This window comes from Amblyomma maculatum, chromosome 9 (genome assembly GCF_055883805.1).
Source record: "Amblyomma maculatum isolate TAMU_Amacu chromosome 9, ASM5588380v1, whole genome shotgun sequence".
Classification (NCBI taxonomy): domain Eukaryota; kingdom Metazoa; phylum Arthropoda; class Arachnida; order Ixodida; family Ixodidae; genus Amblyomma; species Amblyomma maculatum.
In genome coordinates this window covers 40,947,954-40,968,489 of record NC_139352.1, presented here as the reverse complement: position 1 = coordinate 40,968,489, position 20,536 = coordinate 40,947,954, and the positions used below count along the sequence as shown (strand labels likewise).

At 46.1% G+C, this 20,536-nt stretch overlaps 1 protein-coding gene across 1 annotated transcript in view; it reads left to right on the top strand.

Annotated features, from left to right (window-relative positions):
* Positions 1-1,238: 1,238 nt before the first annotated feature.
* Positions 1,239-20,536, top strand: part of LOC146178908 (sodium-coupled monocarboxylate transporter 1-like) — a 53,486-nt gene continuing 34,188 nt past the window's right edge. Inside the window, exon 1 of the mRNA XM_084580067.1 lies at positions 1,239-1,711. Within this exon, the coding sequence (XP_084436193.1) occupies positions 1,376-1,711 (336 nt within the window). The 5' untranslated portion in view covers positions 1,239-1,375. The remainder of the gene's footprint in view (positions 1,712-20,536) is intronic.

Below are 20,536 nucleotides of genomic sequence, written 5' to 3'. Positions count from 1 at the left end.
TGGCGAATTGTCCAGCACATGGCACCAGTGCCCCGCTGGGGTGGCGCAGTGGTTACGGCGCTCGACTACTGCTCCCAAGAATGCGGGGTCGAATCTCGGCCTCGGCGTCCGCTTTTTGGCGCATGATGGCCTCAGCTGTCTATGCGCCATATAACCCAACACACACACACACACACACACACACACACACACACACACACACACACACACACACACACACACACACACACACACACACACACACACACACACACACACACACACACACACACACACACACACACACACACACACACACGCCATTTTGTTCGAATTCCGCTTGAAATGCACCAGGACGGTGTTGGCTTAGACAAGAGGTTCAAGCAAGGCGCCCGTGTGCTGTGCAATGTCAGTGCATGTTAAAGAACCCAGGGTGGTAAAAATTTCCGGAGTCCTCCACTACAGCGTCTCTCATAGCCTGAGTTGCTTTGGGACGGTAAACCCCGCTAACCAAACCAACCAACATGGCACCAGTGCATGGCACCTCTTTTGCTACAGGAAAGTGCTGCGTGAACTATAGCAAAAATAAATACTTCTGACAGGCATGTAGCCCGCCCAGTGCATATATGTCACATTCCATGCGACTCAATTCCTAAAGCGTGATCGTGTATTTATAACTTAATAACAAAGTTCCAAACATAAAAAGGGCGAAGACGATAACGGTGCTCAAATGAATAATGGAAGCATGTTACCGGAGCAGCCGGCAGAGAACAGCTGCACTGCGTTGGTCATACAGCACATGCGCGTATTCTCGCACACTTCGCCGCTATGCTCCCTTATATGACATTTATCGGCTTAGGGGTCCACATTTGCGCATCAGGGAAAAAAAACTGGGAGGTTCTACAGGTGCGACAGTTGACATTGCTCCGGGCCGTATTTCGAGTACATCACAGTAACGTTGATTCTCTCCGCCTCTACACATATATGAAAAGAAAGTAAATATAAAATTGGGGCGGGTAACATTCTGCTTAGATAAGAGGTGCAGAAAATTTCCCGTTTTAACACACTACTGTATGTGTAACTACTACCTTGACAAAATTAACGCATAGCGTACGTACATACAGCTGTCGCAAGCAGAAAGAGCCGGAATTCACAAAGATTATTTGCTTCCACCGACTGTCAGCTAAATGCGCCACAAGTGTCAGAACGAAAGTGTCTACTTTCATGAAGCAATTATTTTACCTCACTTTCAGCCCCCGCAGATCCAGTGCAGCTGCTCAGGAAGGGAAATCGGCACCCATTCGAAGGACAGCCAGTGCCGACGCAGCTGCCAAGTGCATTCTGTGGCACCGCATCAGTCCCCAGCGTCGGCAGCTTCAAAATCGTGAAAACAAACATGGCTCAAGTCACAGATTACGCGGTCTTTTCTTTGCTGACCGGTGCTAGTCTGGGCGTGGGATGCTACTTCTCCTTCCGTAGGCAGCAGGCAGCCCCAGGACAGACCACGGACGAACTCTTTCTGGGAAGCAAGTCACTTCAGACGCTTCCACTAGCCGCCTCTGTGCTGGCAACAGTAAGCTCCGCTACCGGCGTTGTCGGAATGCCGGCGCACATGTACGCGTACGGGATCCACTTGGGCTGGCTGTGCGTATCTAACGCAATTTTGATTCCGTTTGCTGCCAGCGTCGTTGTTCCAGTCCTATACCGGCTGAACATCACATCTGTCTTTCAGGTAAATGAAATTGATTTCTTATGTAGGGTTTAAGCAAAACTATAAAATTTTTACAGTGATGTTATTTATCCCAGACTCCCAAAATGCCAATGTAGGCTTGTGATACGCCTGGGAGCACTTTTGCTAGCTTCACAAAAAATGGTATCTTCAAAGTTAACTAGCGTGGCGAAGGCTTGTCATGTTTATTTCTTCGCCCCATATCTTTCTGACAATAGTTTATCGCATTGTGTATAGTATATAAGATTGATTACATTTGTTTCCAATGATCTATAACCATGCGCAACAGCTTCCTGGTTGTTATATAGGCCACTGCGGAGTTGTCTTCGTGGTTTATAGTCAGTGTGCTTTGCTATCGTTGTCGGTCAGTTATGCAGTTTGTTGTGGCTGCAATACAGCAAAATGAAGGTTACTTTTGGAAGGGTTCACTGTCTCTCTGCGTTCTGTAAGGTTTGCTTTGATTTGTGTGGTTTAACGTCCCAAAGCAACTCAGGCTGCTAGAGAATTAGAGACGCCGTTATGGAGGGCTTCGGAAATGTCAACCACTTGGGTTCTTTAACTGGCAGCGACATCGCACAGCACACGGACGCCTTGCTTTTCGCCTCCATCGAAGAGCGGCCGCTGCGGTAAGGATTCGATCCCGCATCCTTGGGCACAGATATCGGGTACACTAACCCTCGCATCAGCATGGTGGGGCCCTTGTGCAAGTACTTACACAAAAATAATTTAAGCCAGCAAGATGCAGAATATATATGTACACCTTATGATTGAAGAAGACTGATTGCTGTACTAAGAATAGAAGCACGCATTGACATCTAAAAAAAAACAAGAGGTAATAAGCAGATAAGATAATAGGGCGTCCAAGATTACCGCAGCTCTGATTACTGCCCACAGTACCTCTGATCACACTTTCATATGTCTACCTGCGAAAACTTTGTGAAGCATGTAATGCTACATATGCATGTTTTGCAAGGGTACAACTGAACTTGAAAAAAAGAGTTTGACCTTATCCGTCACAATACTGTCACGTCTCGGTAGAACGCCAAGGAGAACCTAGCGATAGATGGTTTCAATGGTCGACCAGAACGAGTCTTTCGTTCAAGCTTCTTTCTCTTCTAGGCTCGCGCTTGTCGTCCCAGGTGTCGCGTCGTCTTCTATGCGTCAATATTGTCTCTTCTACAGCATGTCATTGTTGAAACAATGATTCATAATGAAGTGAAAATGGTTTAAAATGGGTTTAGAACAAGCCCTATATTCAATACGGATGTTGGGAAAATAATTCGGTTTGAACGGTCTTTGAGCCAAGGGTGCCATCTCTTACCATTGTTGTTTGGCATCTATATTGAACCCTTCAGCCCAGGTATCACCCACAAAACATTTCTTACAGGACTTCGACTACACAAAGAAGTTCGTGTTTTGGCATATGCTGAGGATTTTTCTTTTTTTTTTTGCAATTGCGAATGAATTTTGGAAGCTATTAGAAGCGTTATAGCTTTCTGCGAAGCAATTGGTGGTAGGGGCGTTCAGTTTAGGAATGTGGTTAGGGGTTAGGAAAGACTAATGCTCTCAGAACCCACGCACCTTCGCCATTGCATTGTGAACAAGGACGGCACCTAATTATTAAGGTGCCCCTCTTGAATTTTAAGATGATAGTGAACCTTTTTGTCAAACATACGGCTGCAGAATTGAGAAAACAGCAGGATTTGGTGAACTGAACCTCTCAATATTTGGATATGCCACAGTTTTAAATCTTTTCTAGGTCAGCAATATATGGTACGTGATGCTAGTGCTACACTGTTCTTGTCTAAATGTGTAAAAGTGGCATAGGGCATTTTCAGTGTTTTTGTGGGGTTCCTCTTAGAAAGGACCAGTCGGATCAACCTATTACGAACCGTACGTGCTGGAGACCACCGCTTTTCGCCCTTTACTGATGCTAACAAGCCCTTTTTACGTGCTGTTATTCAACTGAGGAAGGTAAAACTTTATGAAGGGAAAAGGGATGGATGATCAGTTATTCATTTATTTCAGTTATTCATTAGCCTGGATTGCCCTAAGCCGAACAAAAAAAGCAAATTGATTCTTGATTACAAAAAAGCCAACTTTGAAGCTATCAATAGAGAATTATCGGCCTTTCTGGACAATTTTTTGACTAACTTTCACGACAGCACTGTTCAGACAAACTGGGATAGTTTTGCAGCCAAGGTAAAAGACTTAACTGAAAGATAAGTTCCAAACCGCATCATCATTTCAAATAGTCACGCCCCGTGGTACAACGGTCATATCAGACGCCTTTCTAACCGAAAGAAACGCTTCTATCGTGCAGCTAAAGCATCGCCTACTAATTCACGTTGGACGGCTTATAAACTAGCTTCTTCAGAGTACATCTCCGCCCTAAAAAGCGCTAAGCGTCATTTTCTTTCCAATACTTTGCCTTCCATCTTGAAAACTAACGTCCGTAAATTCTGGCGCGTAGTTAACCCTTCCTCTGAAAACTTAATTATATTACAGAACTCGTCTGGCCAACAGGTTTCCAACACCCAATGTGCATCTTTCTTAAACGATATATTTGTTAAAAATTTTTCAAGCGCTCCTAGTCCTCACTTTCCTGAATCACAGAACTACAACTACCCGACCATGTTCCCAATTTTGGTAGACGTAGCTGGTGTTGCAAAACTTATTGAAAATCTCGACTATCATGCTTCTCCCGGTTTCGATTCTATCAACGCTAAATTTTTGAAAAACACTTCCACGTATAGTTCCATCATACTAACAAAGATTTTTCAACAGTCTCTTGACACATGTACATTACCTACGCAATGGAAGATTGGGAAGGTGGTTCCTCTTCATAAGTCGGGAAGCAAAAACATTGCCAACAATTATCGTCCCATCTCTCTAACAAGTACATGCTGTAAGTTACTAGAGCACATAATCTTCAAAGCAGTGACAGTATTCCTTGAATCAAACTCGTTCTTTACAATGGCACAACATGGTTTTCGTAAGTCGTACTCATGTGAAACTCAGCTCTTATCTTTCACCCATAAACTGCACCACATTCTGGATCGATCCTCATTCGCTGATTGCATATTTTTAGATTTTTCTAAGGCTTTCGACAAGGTTTGTCATAAACTGCTGCTTCACAAACTTCGTCATCTTAACATTGAACCAAACGTTTTAAAATGGATTGAATGCTTTCTTACTAACCGCTCACAATTCGTATCAGTAAACGGTCATAACTCTTCGCTTTCTGATGTGAACTCCGGTGTACCTCAAGGATCCGTACTAGGACCTTTACTCTTTTTAATTTACATAAACGACCTGCCCTCTGAGATAACTTCTAACATGCACCTCTTTGCCGATGATTGCGTTATTTTCCGTGAAATTAAAAACCCAGATGATATTAACTGTCTTCAAACTGATCTCACTGCGATTGCTACCTGGTGTGAAAAATGGTTAATGCAACTTAATATTAGTAAATGTAAATGCATGCGTGTAACAAGGATTTCTAATGACTCGCATGTTTACTATTTGAATAACGTTCCTTTGGAATCAACAAACTCATATAAGTACCTGGGCATAATTATTTCATCTAACCTGACGTGGACAACCCATATTGAATATGTAATTAACAACGCTAACCGCATGCTTGGTTACTTACGCCGTGCCTTTTCCAGAGCTCCATCGTCATTAAAGTTATTGCTATATAAAACACTAATACGCCCTAAATTAGAGTATGCATCATCTGTATGGGATCCAGGTTATGAAAAACTAATCACCGCTATAGAACTTGTTCAAAATAACTCCGTCCGTTTCATTTATTCTAATTACAGCCGAACCGAAAGTATTACAGCCATGAAGTCCGACCTTCAACTTCCATCATTAAGATCACGTCGCAAAATATCTCGCTTAGTCCTGTTCCACAAGCTCTATCATCATCCTAGCCTGAGTGACGAATTCTTTCTTCAACCTCACTATGTATCCCATCGCATTGACCATCATCATAAAATCGGCCTCGGTAGATGTAATACACACGCTTTCTTACAGTCATTCATACCCCGAACATCGACTGAATGGAACCACCTTCCCGCAGATATTGTTTCCATCAATGATAACTCAAATTTCCGTGCTGCTTTAGCTAATATTGTATTCTGACAGGACTTTTGCACTGCTTCTTATTGTATCTAATTTTTTGTATTTATTGTTGTATTTTAGATATTTTTGAAATTCATACCCTTGTAAACGATACGGTTATGCTTATTTTGTTTTGTTGTTAACCCACTCCCCTCTTCAATGCCTTTACGGGCCCTGAGGGTATTGTAAATAAATAAATAAATAAATAAATTTAGTTGAGGCTGGGTACAGTTTTATCAGAATTTGTTGCATATCTCGTGGTATTCAAGGATATATTCAAGAGTTTTCAAGAAAAATTATACAAGCTTGTCGATATATTCATAAAAGATTTTTATTCGATTACCTTAGTCATGTGACGCAGAAAAACTATACAAGCTATTTGTGGCTCACTGTGCCCTCCACAATTTTATAGGTTCCTGTACAATGGAGGCCCTGGTAAAGTTTTTCCAAAATGATTTAAAAAAAAATGGGAATTAGCAACCTAGCGTCGGAATGCTGGCCCGAGGAATTGTGTCCAACTCCGATGTACTTGGCTGTCACTAGGCAGATCGGCGCTTTCTGTCGGCGTCTCCGTAGCGCTAGAATCTTGTTCCGGCCGGGGCTATCGCACCGCGTGTGCGTACTAGTATCAGACACGACCAGCGGATAATAAGCTTGCGTTGTCATTTTGCTGTAAAGTGAAATACCACCCGCTTTCATCCCGCCGCAATGATTGTGTGCTTGTAAGAACTGAAGTGGTAATGTCTTGATTACTATAACAGATTTATTGGCTTAGGAAAGATATTAATAACTGAAACAAGTGCTTACGCTGGCACAGATTCTGAACTTATCACAAAACACAGTAACAAAAAGAAACATACTGTCAATTAATTGTTTGTTAAACCTTCGTCGGCAATAATGACAGATTCCATGCGCATTACCATAGAGAAGAACAGTTCTATGACTACTTCAGTGCCTCGAGCCCTGTCGTACTTGGCATGAACAGCCGCATTAAGGAGGTACAATTGTGACAAATGTAATTTCATAATTTTCCAGACATTTTCAGTTGAATTTATTGTCTGCTCCTTTTGCTGGCCATGAAAGTTCACGGATAACAAGATTCTCTAGCAAGATTTCCATGGAGCGTGCAGTATGGATTGGAGAGAGATAATTCTAATAAAAAAACATCCCGTCTTTGAATGCCCATCAAAACATTAAGGCTAGAGTACGTGCTCCATTAAATTAGCGTGTTCTGCTTCGTTGAACCGTTGATCTAGACGTATAAGATGCCCAAGCCATCGGCTGCGGTGACTCAACACATGCTGACGCAGCTGCGCCAGCTGAGGGTTGTTTGCTTGAAGATGGTGGTTCAAAGCTGCATAAATTAAACAAAAATTGAATGTCTACATGCTTCAAAATAGTGTAATGCGCTTAGAAAAATTGCTTCTGCAATTAAATCCAATTCTTGCATATTTTGGTAAGTAGGCAATTTATACCCAAATAGGAACTGCGCTGTGAGTGTAATATGGTATATAATAGCTCACTCAGAATGAAACTTGAGCCGTAATTCATGGCATGCGTAAAGCAAATTTATCCAAGGTAATTGCAGAAAATGTTTCTTACTTTAACACACTGAAATAATATATATATTTATATATCTTGTCACGGTGTGCAAAATAGAAGCACAAAGAGCCGGCTCACAAGTAGTTAACCGCACGTACAAACACAATTCGTCTTGCTCTGCTTCCAACCAGGGAGCAACACCGATGTCACCGAAACAGTTCGCAAAATGTATAGCTATATTCTGCCATTACCCCCTCTAAACACTCGGCAACCGTACACTTATGTAACATTGTTCCGCGAATTATATTTGTTAAATTCTGACACTTCTCTTACCACACTTTCACAAAAGAAACCAATTTATGACCTCTTCTTTATATTCACCACCGAAATCCAAGAACGCGGGGATACAAAGCCTTATCGATGATTGTCTTTACGCCACACCTTTACCTTCCGACTATCGTTATATTTTGTGAATAATGTGCTCTAATCTGTGAACCTTCCCTGACCCCAATCCACCGCAGTCCAATCATTATGCGATTGTACGAAATGCAAAAAGGCGGCATTGTGGTGATCTGAAAGCGAAAATGTTCATGCAGCTGTCATGCATTGGAGGCCCGCTTCGTGGAGGCGCTGTCGGATGACTTGAATATCACATTTAGGCCGAGCTCGTTGTTATCTTCTCCGCTATTAAAAAGTGTTGTCTATTACGGCTGCAAAAATCAGTGGGTCTTCTTCGCGGTTGTGAAACATGGCCGCGAACCATCAAAGTATATGTACTATGGTAGCGAAGGTTGCATAGACGCCCATACGTACAAAACATGGTGGCTCATGGGACTCCAGCGCCCATTTAAAACTGGGGGTCATGACGCCGAATGACGTCACAAATTCATTTACTTTGGCGCGAATTATAAACAAATTAAAACAAAAACCGGCACGTTGCATTGACGAGCATGCATCGTTTGAAGGTTGTTACCTTTCAGCGCGCGCCAAGCGTAGCATATAAAAAAACTCGCACTTCTTTCTTTTACGGCTTTGTACAAGCAGTTGCTCCAGCACAATAAAAGTGGTTGGCAAACGTGGCGGCATAGAAAAGCAGCAACACTTCCAAACATAGACCAAGCATGCAAATTCATAATGCAAATACTGCTGCAAGTCATGCAAGTATTTTGGCCATGTATGTGCTTTTACCTCAGCACAGTAAGGTGTGGTCCAGAAACACTGGTACAACCGGATAGTCGTACCTAGTTCGCAGCATAGTGTACCAAGTGAACAATTATAGTTTTCATATTCTTGGTTTATTGCACCAAGCAAGCAAATACAGAAATAGGTCACGACAATAAAAAAAATCCATGTCGCAGAAGGCTTTAAGTGCCATAAAACATCACCAGATAAGAAACATATGCAGAAAACAAAGCTATGACGACCGCAGTTGAAATAACAATAACATGAAATAAGGTGCATTAAGATACATGTGGAGCATAGAGCACTGGGTTTATTCTTCAAATTTAAGTTCTTCAGCTAAAATAATACGGCAGTTTTCAAGGCAATTTCATGGTCGCACCAGCCTAGACAGCTTTAGCATCAACAAACGTGCTTAACACAGGAGCATTAGAACATATATTGAGTGTGCAACCTCCAGATCTGCTCACCGGTGAAAGTCAGCCGGGAAGCGGTGTAATATGACACTGACGGTTTAGTCCATGCTGCCAAAGTGTGCCACGGAGCATCGCTTCCTCGATTTGTGCGGGCTAATCTTGCTATCAAACGGTAAGCGCTTCAAACGATGACCAAGAAGCGCAATACAATGCTACAAGACTTCGCACTGGCCGCGCGTCGAAGGGGACGAAACCAAAAAAAAAAAAAAAAAAAAAAAAAACATGCAGCAGGGGGATATTAAATCTCTCCAAACGGCGACAGAGCAGCGACCAGCAAGGACGTCGAAATCTTCGCAAAAGGGAAATTTTCAGACTTGAAAACTAAATTTATACGCTTTCCCAGGTGCGCCATAGCCCGCACCACAGCAGACAACGATAAGAAACCGCTTCGTGCTTCGTCAGCTTTGTTATCTCCGTTGCCCTGGTTACCTCTGGTTGCCTACTTCCCAACAACATAAGGCCTGAAAAGCTTTGTCAAGACCGATGCCACACATAAAGGGGGCGCGATACGAGGGTTGCAAGATATAAAAAAAAATTAAGAATGTCCTAATAAAATACCATACCTTATTCACGAGCCAAGTTATCAAAATATCTATTCTTTTTATGATGATTGATACTTTTTAATTTGTACTAGTATAATTTCTTAATCTCAGTGATTAGCCTCTCGGCCTGTGGCTATGCTGCGGTACCGCTAAACCACTTCTGGGTCCCGCCTTCGCAACCACTCTACTTCCGCCATGGAACCATCAGGAAGGTCCGAGAGTCGACCTTCAGCATTGTAGGCTTTCAAAACTTTGTTGACTGTCAAAAGTGATCTTCCGGTAATCGTCGCAATTCTTTAGGAATTTCTTGGCGGTATAAAGCGATCACTCCAATCTTGTATGTGTCCGATACTCGCTGCATGATTTTCTTTTCAATGTGAAGCCAGTCAAGCCACTACCGGCTCAGCTCCTGCGCCGTAGAATAGAACACGCATGCGCGGCATCAGTTTCAATTATAGTTTTCATGTTTGAAGCTTTTTTTTTCTTTGTGTAAGAGCTACGAACTCGGCATGAACTTTCTTACACTCAACCGTTGTGTTCTATTATGCGAGCAGTCACCGTGACAGCATAAAAGCATGCTTCCAGCAAAGCTTAGCAAACATTATCGTACGCTGGCCGTGCCTGATAATGAAACACACGTGGTACAATAGCACAGGAACAGGAAGATTCTTGCCCTGCGGCGGCGCCGACTAAAGCGCAGATCCGCCTAGCGACAGTCAAGCATATCGGAATTGGGCACGAAGCCTAGAGGCGAGCGGGCAGACGCAAGGCTGCGCTGATTGTGCGGAAAGCCAATCTTCCGTCTGTTAGCGTTTCTTTTCATGGAGATAGTATAGGAAGAAGTAAAATACCATGCGTCACGAAGATCTTGACGCATGTTTAATGATATAATATTTTATGAAACCATTGCAAGATATTGTGAAATTATCAAACTTGTAGATCCAGCACTGACTGCCTCCCTCGCACTCAAACATTAAAGGCAGTGAAAAAAAGAATTGATGTTACATTTGTCGGATACGGCTGAGGATTGTTGTTTAAATAGTGTATATCTTGGATGCAATAAAAAAACCCTTTGTGAACTGCCGCCTGTGTAGCAAGCCAGATACCACTGACCACTGCTTTATTCAGTGCAGTGGTGCTGTTTTTTCTGGGACATATTGCAGCGGACGCCAAAAAAGGACATCGAAATCATGCCATATAGTATTCGGTGTTTGAGCGTCCGGGAGAACAGTAACGTGCCTTATGAATTTTTATGTTGATGAGGCTATTTATTTATTGAAAAGCCGAATCATGAGCCGTAATGCTGCACCACCACATTCATTGAAGCGTTTATTCCGAGAGCAGTGAGCGTTGGGACGGGGAGTGTTTGCTGCCCTGAGAGCCACCTACACTTGGCTACTGCATCACGATGCTTCTGCGTGCCTCATTGAAATTTGACATTTTTTGTAGTAAAGTGCTGGGCTTTAGCGGGCTTGCAATATGTAGATCAGCGTTCTGTGATATGAGCTGTTTCTTAGTGTTCCTTGAAAGTTTGCCCATGCGATATGAAATACCTATGCTTTTCTTGTCATTTGGCATGCAGAGGACCTGGGTTCGAACCCGAATGGCAATAAACTTATTTCGTTTAATTACTGCTACTTAATGAAATACCCTATTTAGAGGAACCTACAGGCCAATCTCAGTTTCATTTGAAAAATCCCCAATTTTGTTACACAGCTTATTTTGGATGTGGGGTGTTTGCCATATCGACACCGGGTCATGTGGTTGTGATGTCATAATCCTGTCGACCAATCAGCGTTTCTGACACGCATACGTCCGACACGCTGGTGCCGACTACAACTACTACGCCAATAGCTTTTTGATCGAACGAGCAGTATATGTTTCGAATAAAAGCAATTCGTATATGGCGTGATTCCTGAAATTTAAATTAAACTCGGGAATTCCTTGTACTTTAAGCTTTGAACAGTTGAAGCAAAATTCTCGCGTGTATCTGTATCAAGGTTCGGCATTGCGTTTGCACAGCCGCCAATACGCACTTCACAGACTCCCGAAAGTAATAAGGCCTTCTTCATCACTTAAAGCTTTGATATCTGCAGCTGTGAGTTGATGCTTTTGTCGGGGAATACACAGCCTGACTGAATGTGTAGCTACTTCGTCATAGCTATTATGGGCAACTGAATCCTGGCGGATGAGTTCCGCTTTGATCCTTGCGTCCTTGCGCTGAAGTGCGAGGTTTCATTTGGGTCGTTTGCTTTCCTCCTTGATTACGAAATATATGCTCCACGTGAGCTATCTTACTGAAGGTCACGATTAGTTCCGACATCATCGGTACAAATAACGAAACCGCCAACAAATAGTAATACAGTGCCTGTTGGCGCACGTGTTTGTTACAAAGTGGGCACAAAATAGCACAAGAGAAGGAAGGCTGACAGCAAGCAGTTTCAAATGACTTAGTCCTAAAACAATAATGAATACGAACCGATGATTTTTTTTAGTATATTACCAGAGGGACGGTCATATTAGGGTGCTCCGTAGGGAAAGTTTCACGTGACTGGCACTTTTCCTTAAAAGAGTAGAGACACCAAAGTTCTTTACATGCATTCCTTTTTTAAGGCGAAATCCTTTAATGGCTCATACTGTCGTGGACAAAGTGTGTCCCACTTTTGCGGCGGCTGTGGTATGGCGTTGCTTGGCGCGCGTTCAAGTGTGGGATTGCAGATGGCGGGAACGCTAGACAAGATGCGACTTCTCAGGCTTTCGCCTTTCACTACTTGGGTCGCTAAAAACCGTGGTAATTTTTGCAGTAGTGCGCAAGACTATAGTAAACTCAATAGCACACAGAGGTCACCTAATACAGATAAATAATGTAAATTGTAATTTTTTTTCGTGCAGTTTCGGGTTCGGTCTCAGCCGGTGAGAAATGGGTGTCATTTTTTACACACGCATTGGACACATGTCTGATCACGGAAACAAAGAAATAATCGTTGCTTATTCTTTTTTGATTTCTAGCTTTTGGGTAAGCTTTCGTAAGCGTCCACAAAGTAAAATGGATGAAGCAGTGATAACTACTGCAATGTTTGTATGCCTCACAATAATACAGCAGGTTTATGACATTAGAGCCATACTTCGGCGGTTGCACCCGAAACTGCACATTAGAAGAAATTGTATTGCAAATTATATATTGCTTTCTCGATCAGCCTACACGACTGGCGAGGTTTTGTAATGTGCAGCGCCTTATTTCGTGGACAAAATACGCAAGAAAAGGTTTTGTTCATTCTCCTTAATTTAAAGAGTCCAGACCTTCAATGCATTTCGCGTACGTGTGGAGTATGGACGTTTCACATTAGTGACTTGTTCTTGAAAAAGAACTGTGGTGCTAGTACAGGAAAAAGCGAAAAGTATAAAAAATCTTAATGAATGCGAAGAAATGGGGAGGGAGGGCTACGAGCAGCCTGTTACACACAAATATCAATCTGTGACTTCGGTAAGGCGCGCTGGTACCCCTCTCAGTTGTTTTGTAACAGCTGTGGGCCTGGTATTGATGGTAGGAAATCCATGTATTTTGAAAATACATGTGGATGCTGAGGTTGCGCAGGCATAATTTGGTTTGGTTCCGCATTCATTTCGTTTATTACGCGATAGCCAATGCAGCGGCCGCCGAAGAACCTCCCCCCCCCTCCCCCGAATACAGCGGTAGGCAAAAAGTCTAGTTCGTCGTCATGGAACTAGCGTCATAACAACATGACTTCGCTAAAGAATTTCATGTACCCCATATTAATATAAACCTAACGATTTTCAGGAACGTGCTAATAAAGCCAAAGTTGGCAAGGGGCTGCTCTAAAGGGTGTTTCATAGAACTGAAGGAATTAACTGAATTAAATGTCTCGTCATACCGATTGATACCCATGCACTCTGCATACAACTAAGTCCTCGGAGGGTCAGTGGTACCGCAGGGGCATCACTGAGTCAGTTGGGTCCCTGAGCCTTACTTACGTGTGATAGGGATGTGTACTCAGGATATAAAATATTTTTGCTAAGCTTGGGAAATGAAGAGACAGTAAGGAGTTTGGCCGGGTCGAGAGAGATGCCTTCCTTGGCGACGAGGCGTCATTAAGTAGATCATGAGCGGCAAAACGACACCCTTTTAGAGAGCAGCTCTTTGGCGCCCGTTCCTGGGTTTCGCGTCGTCTGCGTTGTCCCTCGTAACCAGCTCCACTTTCACTCCCACCTTCCTTCCTTCCCTTACGGCGCAATTCAGGTGTCTACAAAAACAAGTGTGACAGATACTGCGCCTTTCCATTCCTGTGAACCAATTATGAAAGGCCAATTATAAAAGGCACGCTTCAGAGCTCAAGTGAGAGGAGGGGAGGTGGTGAAGCATGGCTGTTCGTCGCCCTTCTGGGCTGGAACTGGTAGCGTAGGCAACGTTCTTCTGGTAGGTCAATGCCGCTTGCAGCGAGGGCAACGTTACTGGAACGTTCTGAGGGGGCTAGCCTGCCGCCGAATTTTTATCTGTTGTAGGCCGTCATTGCACCCGTCATCGCTTAGGTGGTGGACGACGGCTGTTACTTTATACAATTGGTTCACAGGAAAGGAAAGGCACAGTATCAGTCGCACTTCTTTTGTGGACACCTGAATCGTATCGTAGTTGAAAGTGGAAAGGGAGAAAGGCGAGCAGCATTGGAGGGCTACTGAATAATTTCAATCACCTAGAGATTTTTAACGTGTGCTGACATCGCACAGCACACGGACGCCTCTTCGTTTCGCCTCCATCGAAACGCAGCCGCCGAGGTCGGATTCGAACCCGGGTACTCCGGCACAGTATTCGGGCGTGTTACCACTGCACCACCCCGGCGGGGCCTTAAAGGAAAGAAGGAAGGTGGGAGTGAAAGAAGAGTGGGAGATAGAGGTGCCGTAGTGGAGGGCTACGATCCACCGCGCTACAATGGCTTTCGCCTCATCGAGACAGCGGACGTGGCTCCGCTAGAGGCAGTAGCAGGCTCTTAGTTTTTCTTTTTCCTACAGTCGCAACAACAAGATCGCACTTTAGTGGTCCAAAATGCCCTTTAAAATTTTCGAACTGCTCTACGTCGTTAATGTACGAAACAGCAATGACAAAGAGCAAGTGCACTGTGCCGCGCTATGTTCTGCGCGATTGTGAATAACAGACGGGCACGCTATACCAAATAACTCGCCCTCTATAAAGGTTATTCCAAGTTGTAGCACTGGTCATGATTCAGCAGAAAGTAATTTTAAATTTATGCGCCGCACTTAGGCGGGTTTCTTAATATGACGTTGCAGAACCTCGAATAAGGAATTGATTTTTCAGCAATTCCATGCTGAGGCAGGCCACCCCGTGGTTATCTTCAAAGAAGAAATGTGACTGCCTAATTCCCGCAGCACTCCTAGAGCGTCTGAGAGATATGTTCGGCCTCCCCGGGATCCCATACCCCACCGTGCGCTACTTCAACCCGCTTCCAAAGAAAGGGTGCAAACAGTTTGTCTTGACACTGGCAGAGGTCAACTATCAGGTGTGGTTGGCCCGCTGCAAAGCGGCCTACTCGAACAAGACACCGAGCCTACATGAAGTGAAGGCCAAAATCAGAAAAGAAGTATGGTTCCACCTAGAGAGAGAGAGACGCCACTTAGGGAGAAAGAAGTTTTTTGAAGAATGGGGACACCCCATGGTGATCTTCAAAGAAGAAAACGGAAAACTCGAAGTGAGATATTAGAAGACTTGCTCGCGTCAGGCTTCGACCCACCGGGGTGGTGCGGACGTGGTGCATATGCACTGCGACCCCGCCCCGGTGGGAACAGGCCGGATTGCATGAGCCCCTTGGCTGGGAAAAGCCCGCTCCCCGAAACAAAAAAACCCCCAAACCTTATGGTGCGGGAGGCCTTGCCTGGGGTAGCCGTAGGATGATGATGGTCGCAGGTTGAGGTCTGTACCCTCACAGGAGGATCGCACCTAGTGCATCCTTCCTTCCATCTGACAAGGCAAGAAGAAATGTTTCTGCGGTGATGCCAGACACAACATCAGTGGAGAGACTACTTGAATTAACTACGGAGTACTGCCAAGCGAGTGGGGCTCGCCTCAATCACAAGAAGTCCACTGTTATGGACTTGAACACGTCCCCCTCACCTACCACTATCCAATCGATTTTTGTTACTCGCGAGACACGAATCCTCGGATATTTCTTCGATTCGGCTGGACCAGCGCCTAGAAATTGGTATAGGGCTGAAGAGCAACTAAGCATCAAAACCCACAATCTTGGTGCTCTAAAATGTCCCCTGACTGCGCAGGCCACCATCATCAAGACAATGCTGATTTCTACCCTCAGCTTTGTGGCCAGCATTCTTGACATCCCCCCAGACAAGAAAAACAGTTCCAGAAACATATATACCGCTTTTTGTGGCAGGGAGCCCACGATAAGGTAAAGCGAGCCATTGTCTGCCTGCCCGGATTCAAAGGTGGCCTGGGGCTGCCCGATCTGGATATTCTCGCAAGGGCTCTGCACATCAAATGGATATTCAGAGCCGTCGAATGCGACATGCCGCTAACGAAAACGGTGGCTTCGTACTATCTGTCGACACGGCAGCGAACATTCACTGAGAAGGCCCTACACCACAACACCCCGCATGCAGGGTCACCGCTATCATTTTACCGAACCGCAGCCACAGACTTAGAGTACCTGAAAGAAAACTCGTCTGACGTTGACCCACGAACCATGCACCTGAAAGATATCAATATGATCACCCCTCCGCTCCCTGCCCGCCTATCAAGCTACATGCTATGTGCAGAAAGACCCAGTTGGCAGTACATAACCGCCCACTTCCTCGATGCACGCCGAGCCTCCCTGATGTGGAGGTTCGCAAGAGGCATCTTACCAATCAGAAGGCGTGCTTTCGTCTTTGCGACGTCAGGAATGATTGACCTGTGTCCCTTCTGCTTGGCCCGAGAGACAGTGGAGCACACCTTTCTTGTCTGCCTAATTCCCGCAGCACTCCTAGAGCGTCTGAGAGATATGTTCGGCCGCCCCGGGATCTCATACCCCACCGTGCGCTACTTCAACCCGCTTCCAAAGTAAGCGCGCAAGCAGTTTGTCTTGACGCTGGCAGAGGTCAACTATCAGGTGTAATTGGCCCGCTGCAAAGCGGCCTACTCGAACAAGACTCCGAGCCTCCATGAAGTGAAGGCCAACATCAGAAAAGAATTATGGTTCCACCTAGACAGAGAGAGAGAGACGCCACTTAGAGAGAAAGAAGTTTTTTGAAGAATGGGGACACCCCATGGTGATCTTCAAAGAAGAAAACGGAAAACTAGAAGTGAGATATTAGAAGACTTGCTCGCGTCAGGCTTCGACCCACCGGGGTGGTGCGGATGTGGTGCATATGCACTGCGACCCCGCCCTGGTGGGAACAGGCGGATTGCATGAGCCCCTTGGCTGGGAAAAGCACGCTCCCCGAAACAAAAAACCCCAAAACCTTATGGTGCGGGATGCCTTGCTTGGGGTAGCCATCGGGTGATGGTGGTCGCAGGTTGAGGTCTGTACCCTCACAGGAGGATCGCACCTAGTGCATCCTTCCTTCCATCTGGCAAGGCAACGGAAAACGAAGTGAAATTTTGAGTCAGGCTTCGACCTACCGGGGTGGTGCGGACCTGGTGCATATTGCACTTCGACCCCGCCCTGGTGGGAACAGGCCTGATTGCTTGAGCCCCTTGGCGGGGGAAAGCCCGCTCCCCGAAACAAAATCATTTGGACGATTATGCTTCGCTTTTAAGAATGGAACGCGATGGCGTTATCGAGCAACTTGCTATACTCATTTCTATTTATTCATCCTTCCGGGACGTAGAAGCGCTGCCATCCACCTCGCCGAACGCGCGGGCCTCAAGCTGCAGTCGTAGTTCGTCGGCAACATCGTTGCCGATCCGAGCCGGCGCGATGAAGATCTCGGAGGCCATGCCCTGTCTATCTTATTCCGTTTGCCACACGCATGATGGCGCTACGTGCACGCCAAGCGAAGAGGAAGTACAGCGGAAAAGTAGTTTGCCAATCGCTTAACTGTGTGTTCTGCAATTTACATGCTCATACATATTATTATGCGGCACAATACACTTCTCTAAGCGACGTTTCTGAGACAATACCGGAATCAATAGACGCGCTTTTGTCCATTTCAAACTATCCAGCTGGCGCGGGTGAGTGGTTAGCGTGCTCGTATCGCACCCCGGAGGCCCACGTTCGATTCCTGAGGTGGGGGATTTTTCCTACTCCTCTTTATTTGTTAATGCTTCTGGGATTTTTCGCTCACGGCCAACGCCGGACGACGAGGGATGGCGGCCGCCGACGACGACACCAACTTTTCTGCGACACGGGGCTCTTAACGCTGTCACGTTAAAAACCCCGAAACCTTATGGTGCGGGAGACCTTGCCTAGGGTAGCCGTAGGATGATGATGGTCGCAGGTTGAGGTCTGTTCCCTCACAGGAGGATCGCACCTAGTGCATCCTTCCTTCCATCTGACAAGGCAAAGTCCTGTCCGTCACTGTGGGGCAAATGGGCTCCCGTAATGGTGTTCTCACTGGGTATTGTCTCCTCTTGATGTATGCGTCGAAAACCTGCTGCCCCTTACCTTTCCCTTTTTTCTCCTTTCCACATGAGGTGGTATCTAGCGATTCTTGTGGCGCCCGCCTGCAACACGCATTTCAGCATGCGCTTTCCGGACAGCCGGTCTCTCATCGACACCACACTACCCCAACTCCCTTTGCCATTTTCCAGAAATAGGGCCGTATCTGACGCCATCTCTCGACGACTATGGGGTGGTTAAAACATTTATTAAATTTTAAATGGTTACAGAGAGGTGTTTGGGTTAGAGCCGTATCGGTCTCCTCCCCTTACAATGCTAGGTGGAGCCCCTATTCCGGGGCCCCATTGGCAAGCAACGCCGCCCGCGTCCGTTGAACCAAGGCCTTTTGAGCATTGAGGTCTTGACAGCCGAGCAGGGCTGCCTCCCAGTCCTCTCTAGTTGGATTGGGGTTAAGGGGAATGGATGGATTTTACTGACATGGCCAGACCATGTGGAAGGTGTCAGCCACCTCCCCACAGTACTGGCACGCACCAACAAAGGACGGGTTGAAATGTTTAAGCACCGCCGGGCACAGTACAGTTTTGGTAAATATTTTGATGAGGAGGCGCTCGTCAGCGTGATTCAGTCCTTTGCAAGGGACCGGGTAGCGCCTGTGCTCCTCCTTGTAGTAATCGGTGATGTCTTTGAATGCAAGGGCCAGATTGTCTGATTGGGAGTAGGCTTCCAAGGACAGGGAGATAGCCTTTGGAGAGAGTGCGCGGGCGGCCTGATCGGCCTGTTCGTTTCCCTTGAGTCTCTGGTTACCGGGTGCCCAAATTGGGTTATGCAAAGTTGGGTCTATGTATCGGCAGCTAGATTGCAGTATATGCCGCGCAAGCGGGGGAGCCCATTCCTGCCTATAATTCCGACAGGCCCCTCGCGAGTTGGTGATGATGTGTTTCGACTTGGGAGTACTGAGAGCCAGAGCGATAGCAATCTCCTCCGCGTGAGTTGTTCTGTAGGCTTTAAAAGTTAGCCCGTTAACCGTGTTTCTGTTGTGTACGACTCCAGTCGTATACCACCCCCCGTGGTAAGGGCCGGCAACATCCACATAATACACTGTTGCTGGTGGCCGTGGTATTGCTCCAATGCTTCCGCGCGCGCTTGACGACGACCGTTATGGTCTTCTTTGGACATGTTGCGGGGAAGGGGTCGGACCCGGAGGGCGCGTCTCCAGAGTTCTGGCACTCTCACCCTTTCCTCAATGTGGCAATTGTGTTTGATGTGTAGTCGCTCCAAGAGGCGGCGACCGGACGTGTATTGGCTTAGTAAGTGGGCTTGTCGTAGCTCCCGGAAGGTGTTCACCACGCCCAGAGCCAGAAGTCTCTGGTTGGACGTGCTGACCGGAAGGTCGAGAGCCCGCTTGATGACTTCCCAGTGGGTGACCTCCAATTGATAATCATCGTGTTTGCGCCGGTACAAGTAGGGTGTCGAGTAGAGGATTCTGCTCGTTACAAAAGCATGGGCAAGCCGCAGTGCATCCTTGCTTCGTAATAAGCCCCGCTTGTTGGAGACCCGGCGGACCATACGGCCCACCTGGTCTCCCACCATGCGAAGTTTGGCCAGAGTGGTGTCAACTCTGTGTTGATGGTGCATGAAGAGGCCAAGGACGCGGATCTCTTTGGCCTCCCGGATCGGTCCCGAGGGGAGACTGATGCGAAGCTGAGTTGTCTCGAGCGGAGGGACGTACGTGCACAAATTCAGATTTAGCTGGGGCGCACTGGAGTCCGCAGTAGGTCGCGTAGTCGTCGAATACGGTCGTCGCTGCCTGCAGGCAGGACTCTATGTGGCCCAGGTTATCGTGCGTGGCCTAGATTGTGATATCCGCGTAAAGTGCGTGATGTATCCTGGGAAGAGAAGCCAATTTGGAGGGAAGATGAAGCATGGTTAAATTGAAGAGGAGTGGAGACAAGACAGCGCCTTGAGGTGTTCCCCTCGAGCCAATGGTGTATGGCCCGTGTTCCACATCTTGTATGCGTATGTAGGCTTGGCGGTCTGTAAGGAATTGTTTTATATAATTGAATGTTTTGTGACCACAGTTGGTGTGACAGAGGTGATCGAGGTTTACTTCGTGCTTCACATTGTCAAATGCGCCTTTAAAGTCCAAGGCCAGGACCACCTTGTCATTATGGGGACATTCGACATGATCTAAGATGTTGTGGTGCAGCTGAAGGAGTATATCCTGTGCTGATTTTTGAGGGCGGAAACCGAACATGGTGCCCGCTGTAGCTCCTCGGATCTCTTTCGGAGCGCCTTTTTGTGGACGCTGTGGTATCCACGGTCATCAAGACGAAGGCTGCACTCTGCCCTGCCGACGCTGCAGTGATGACCACCCGA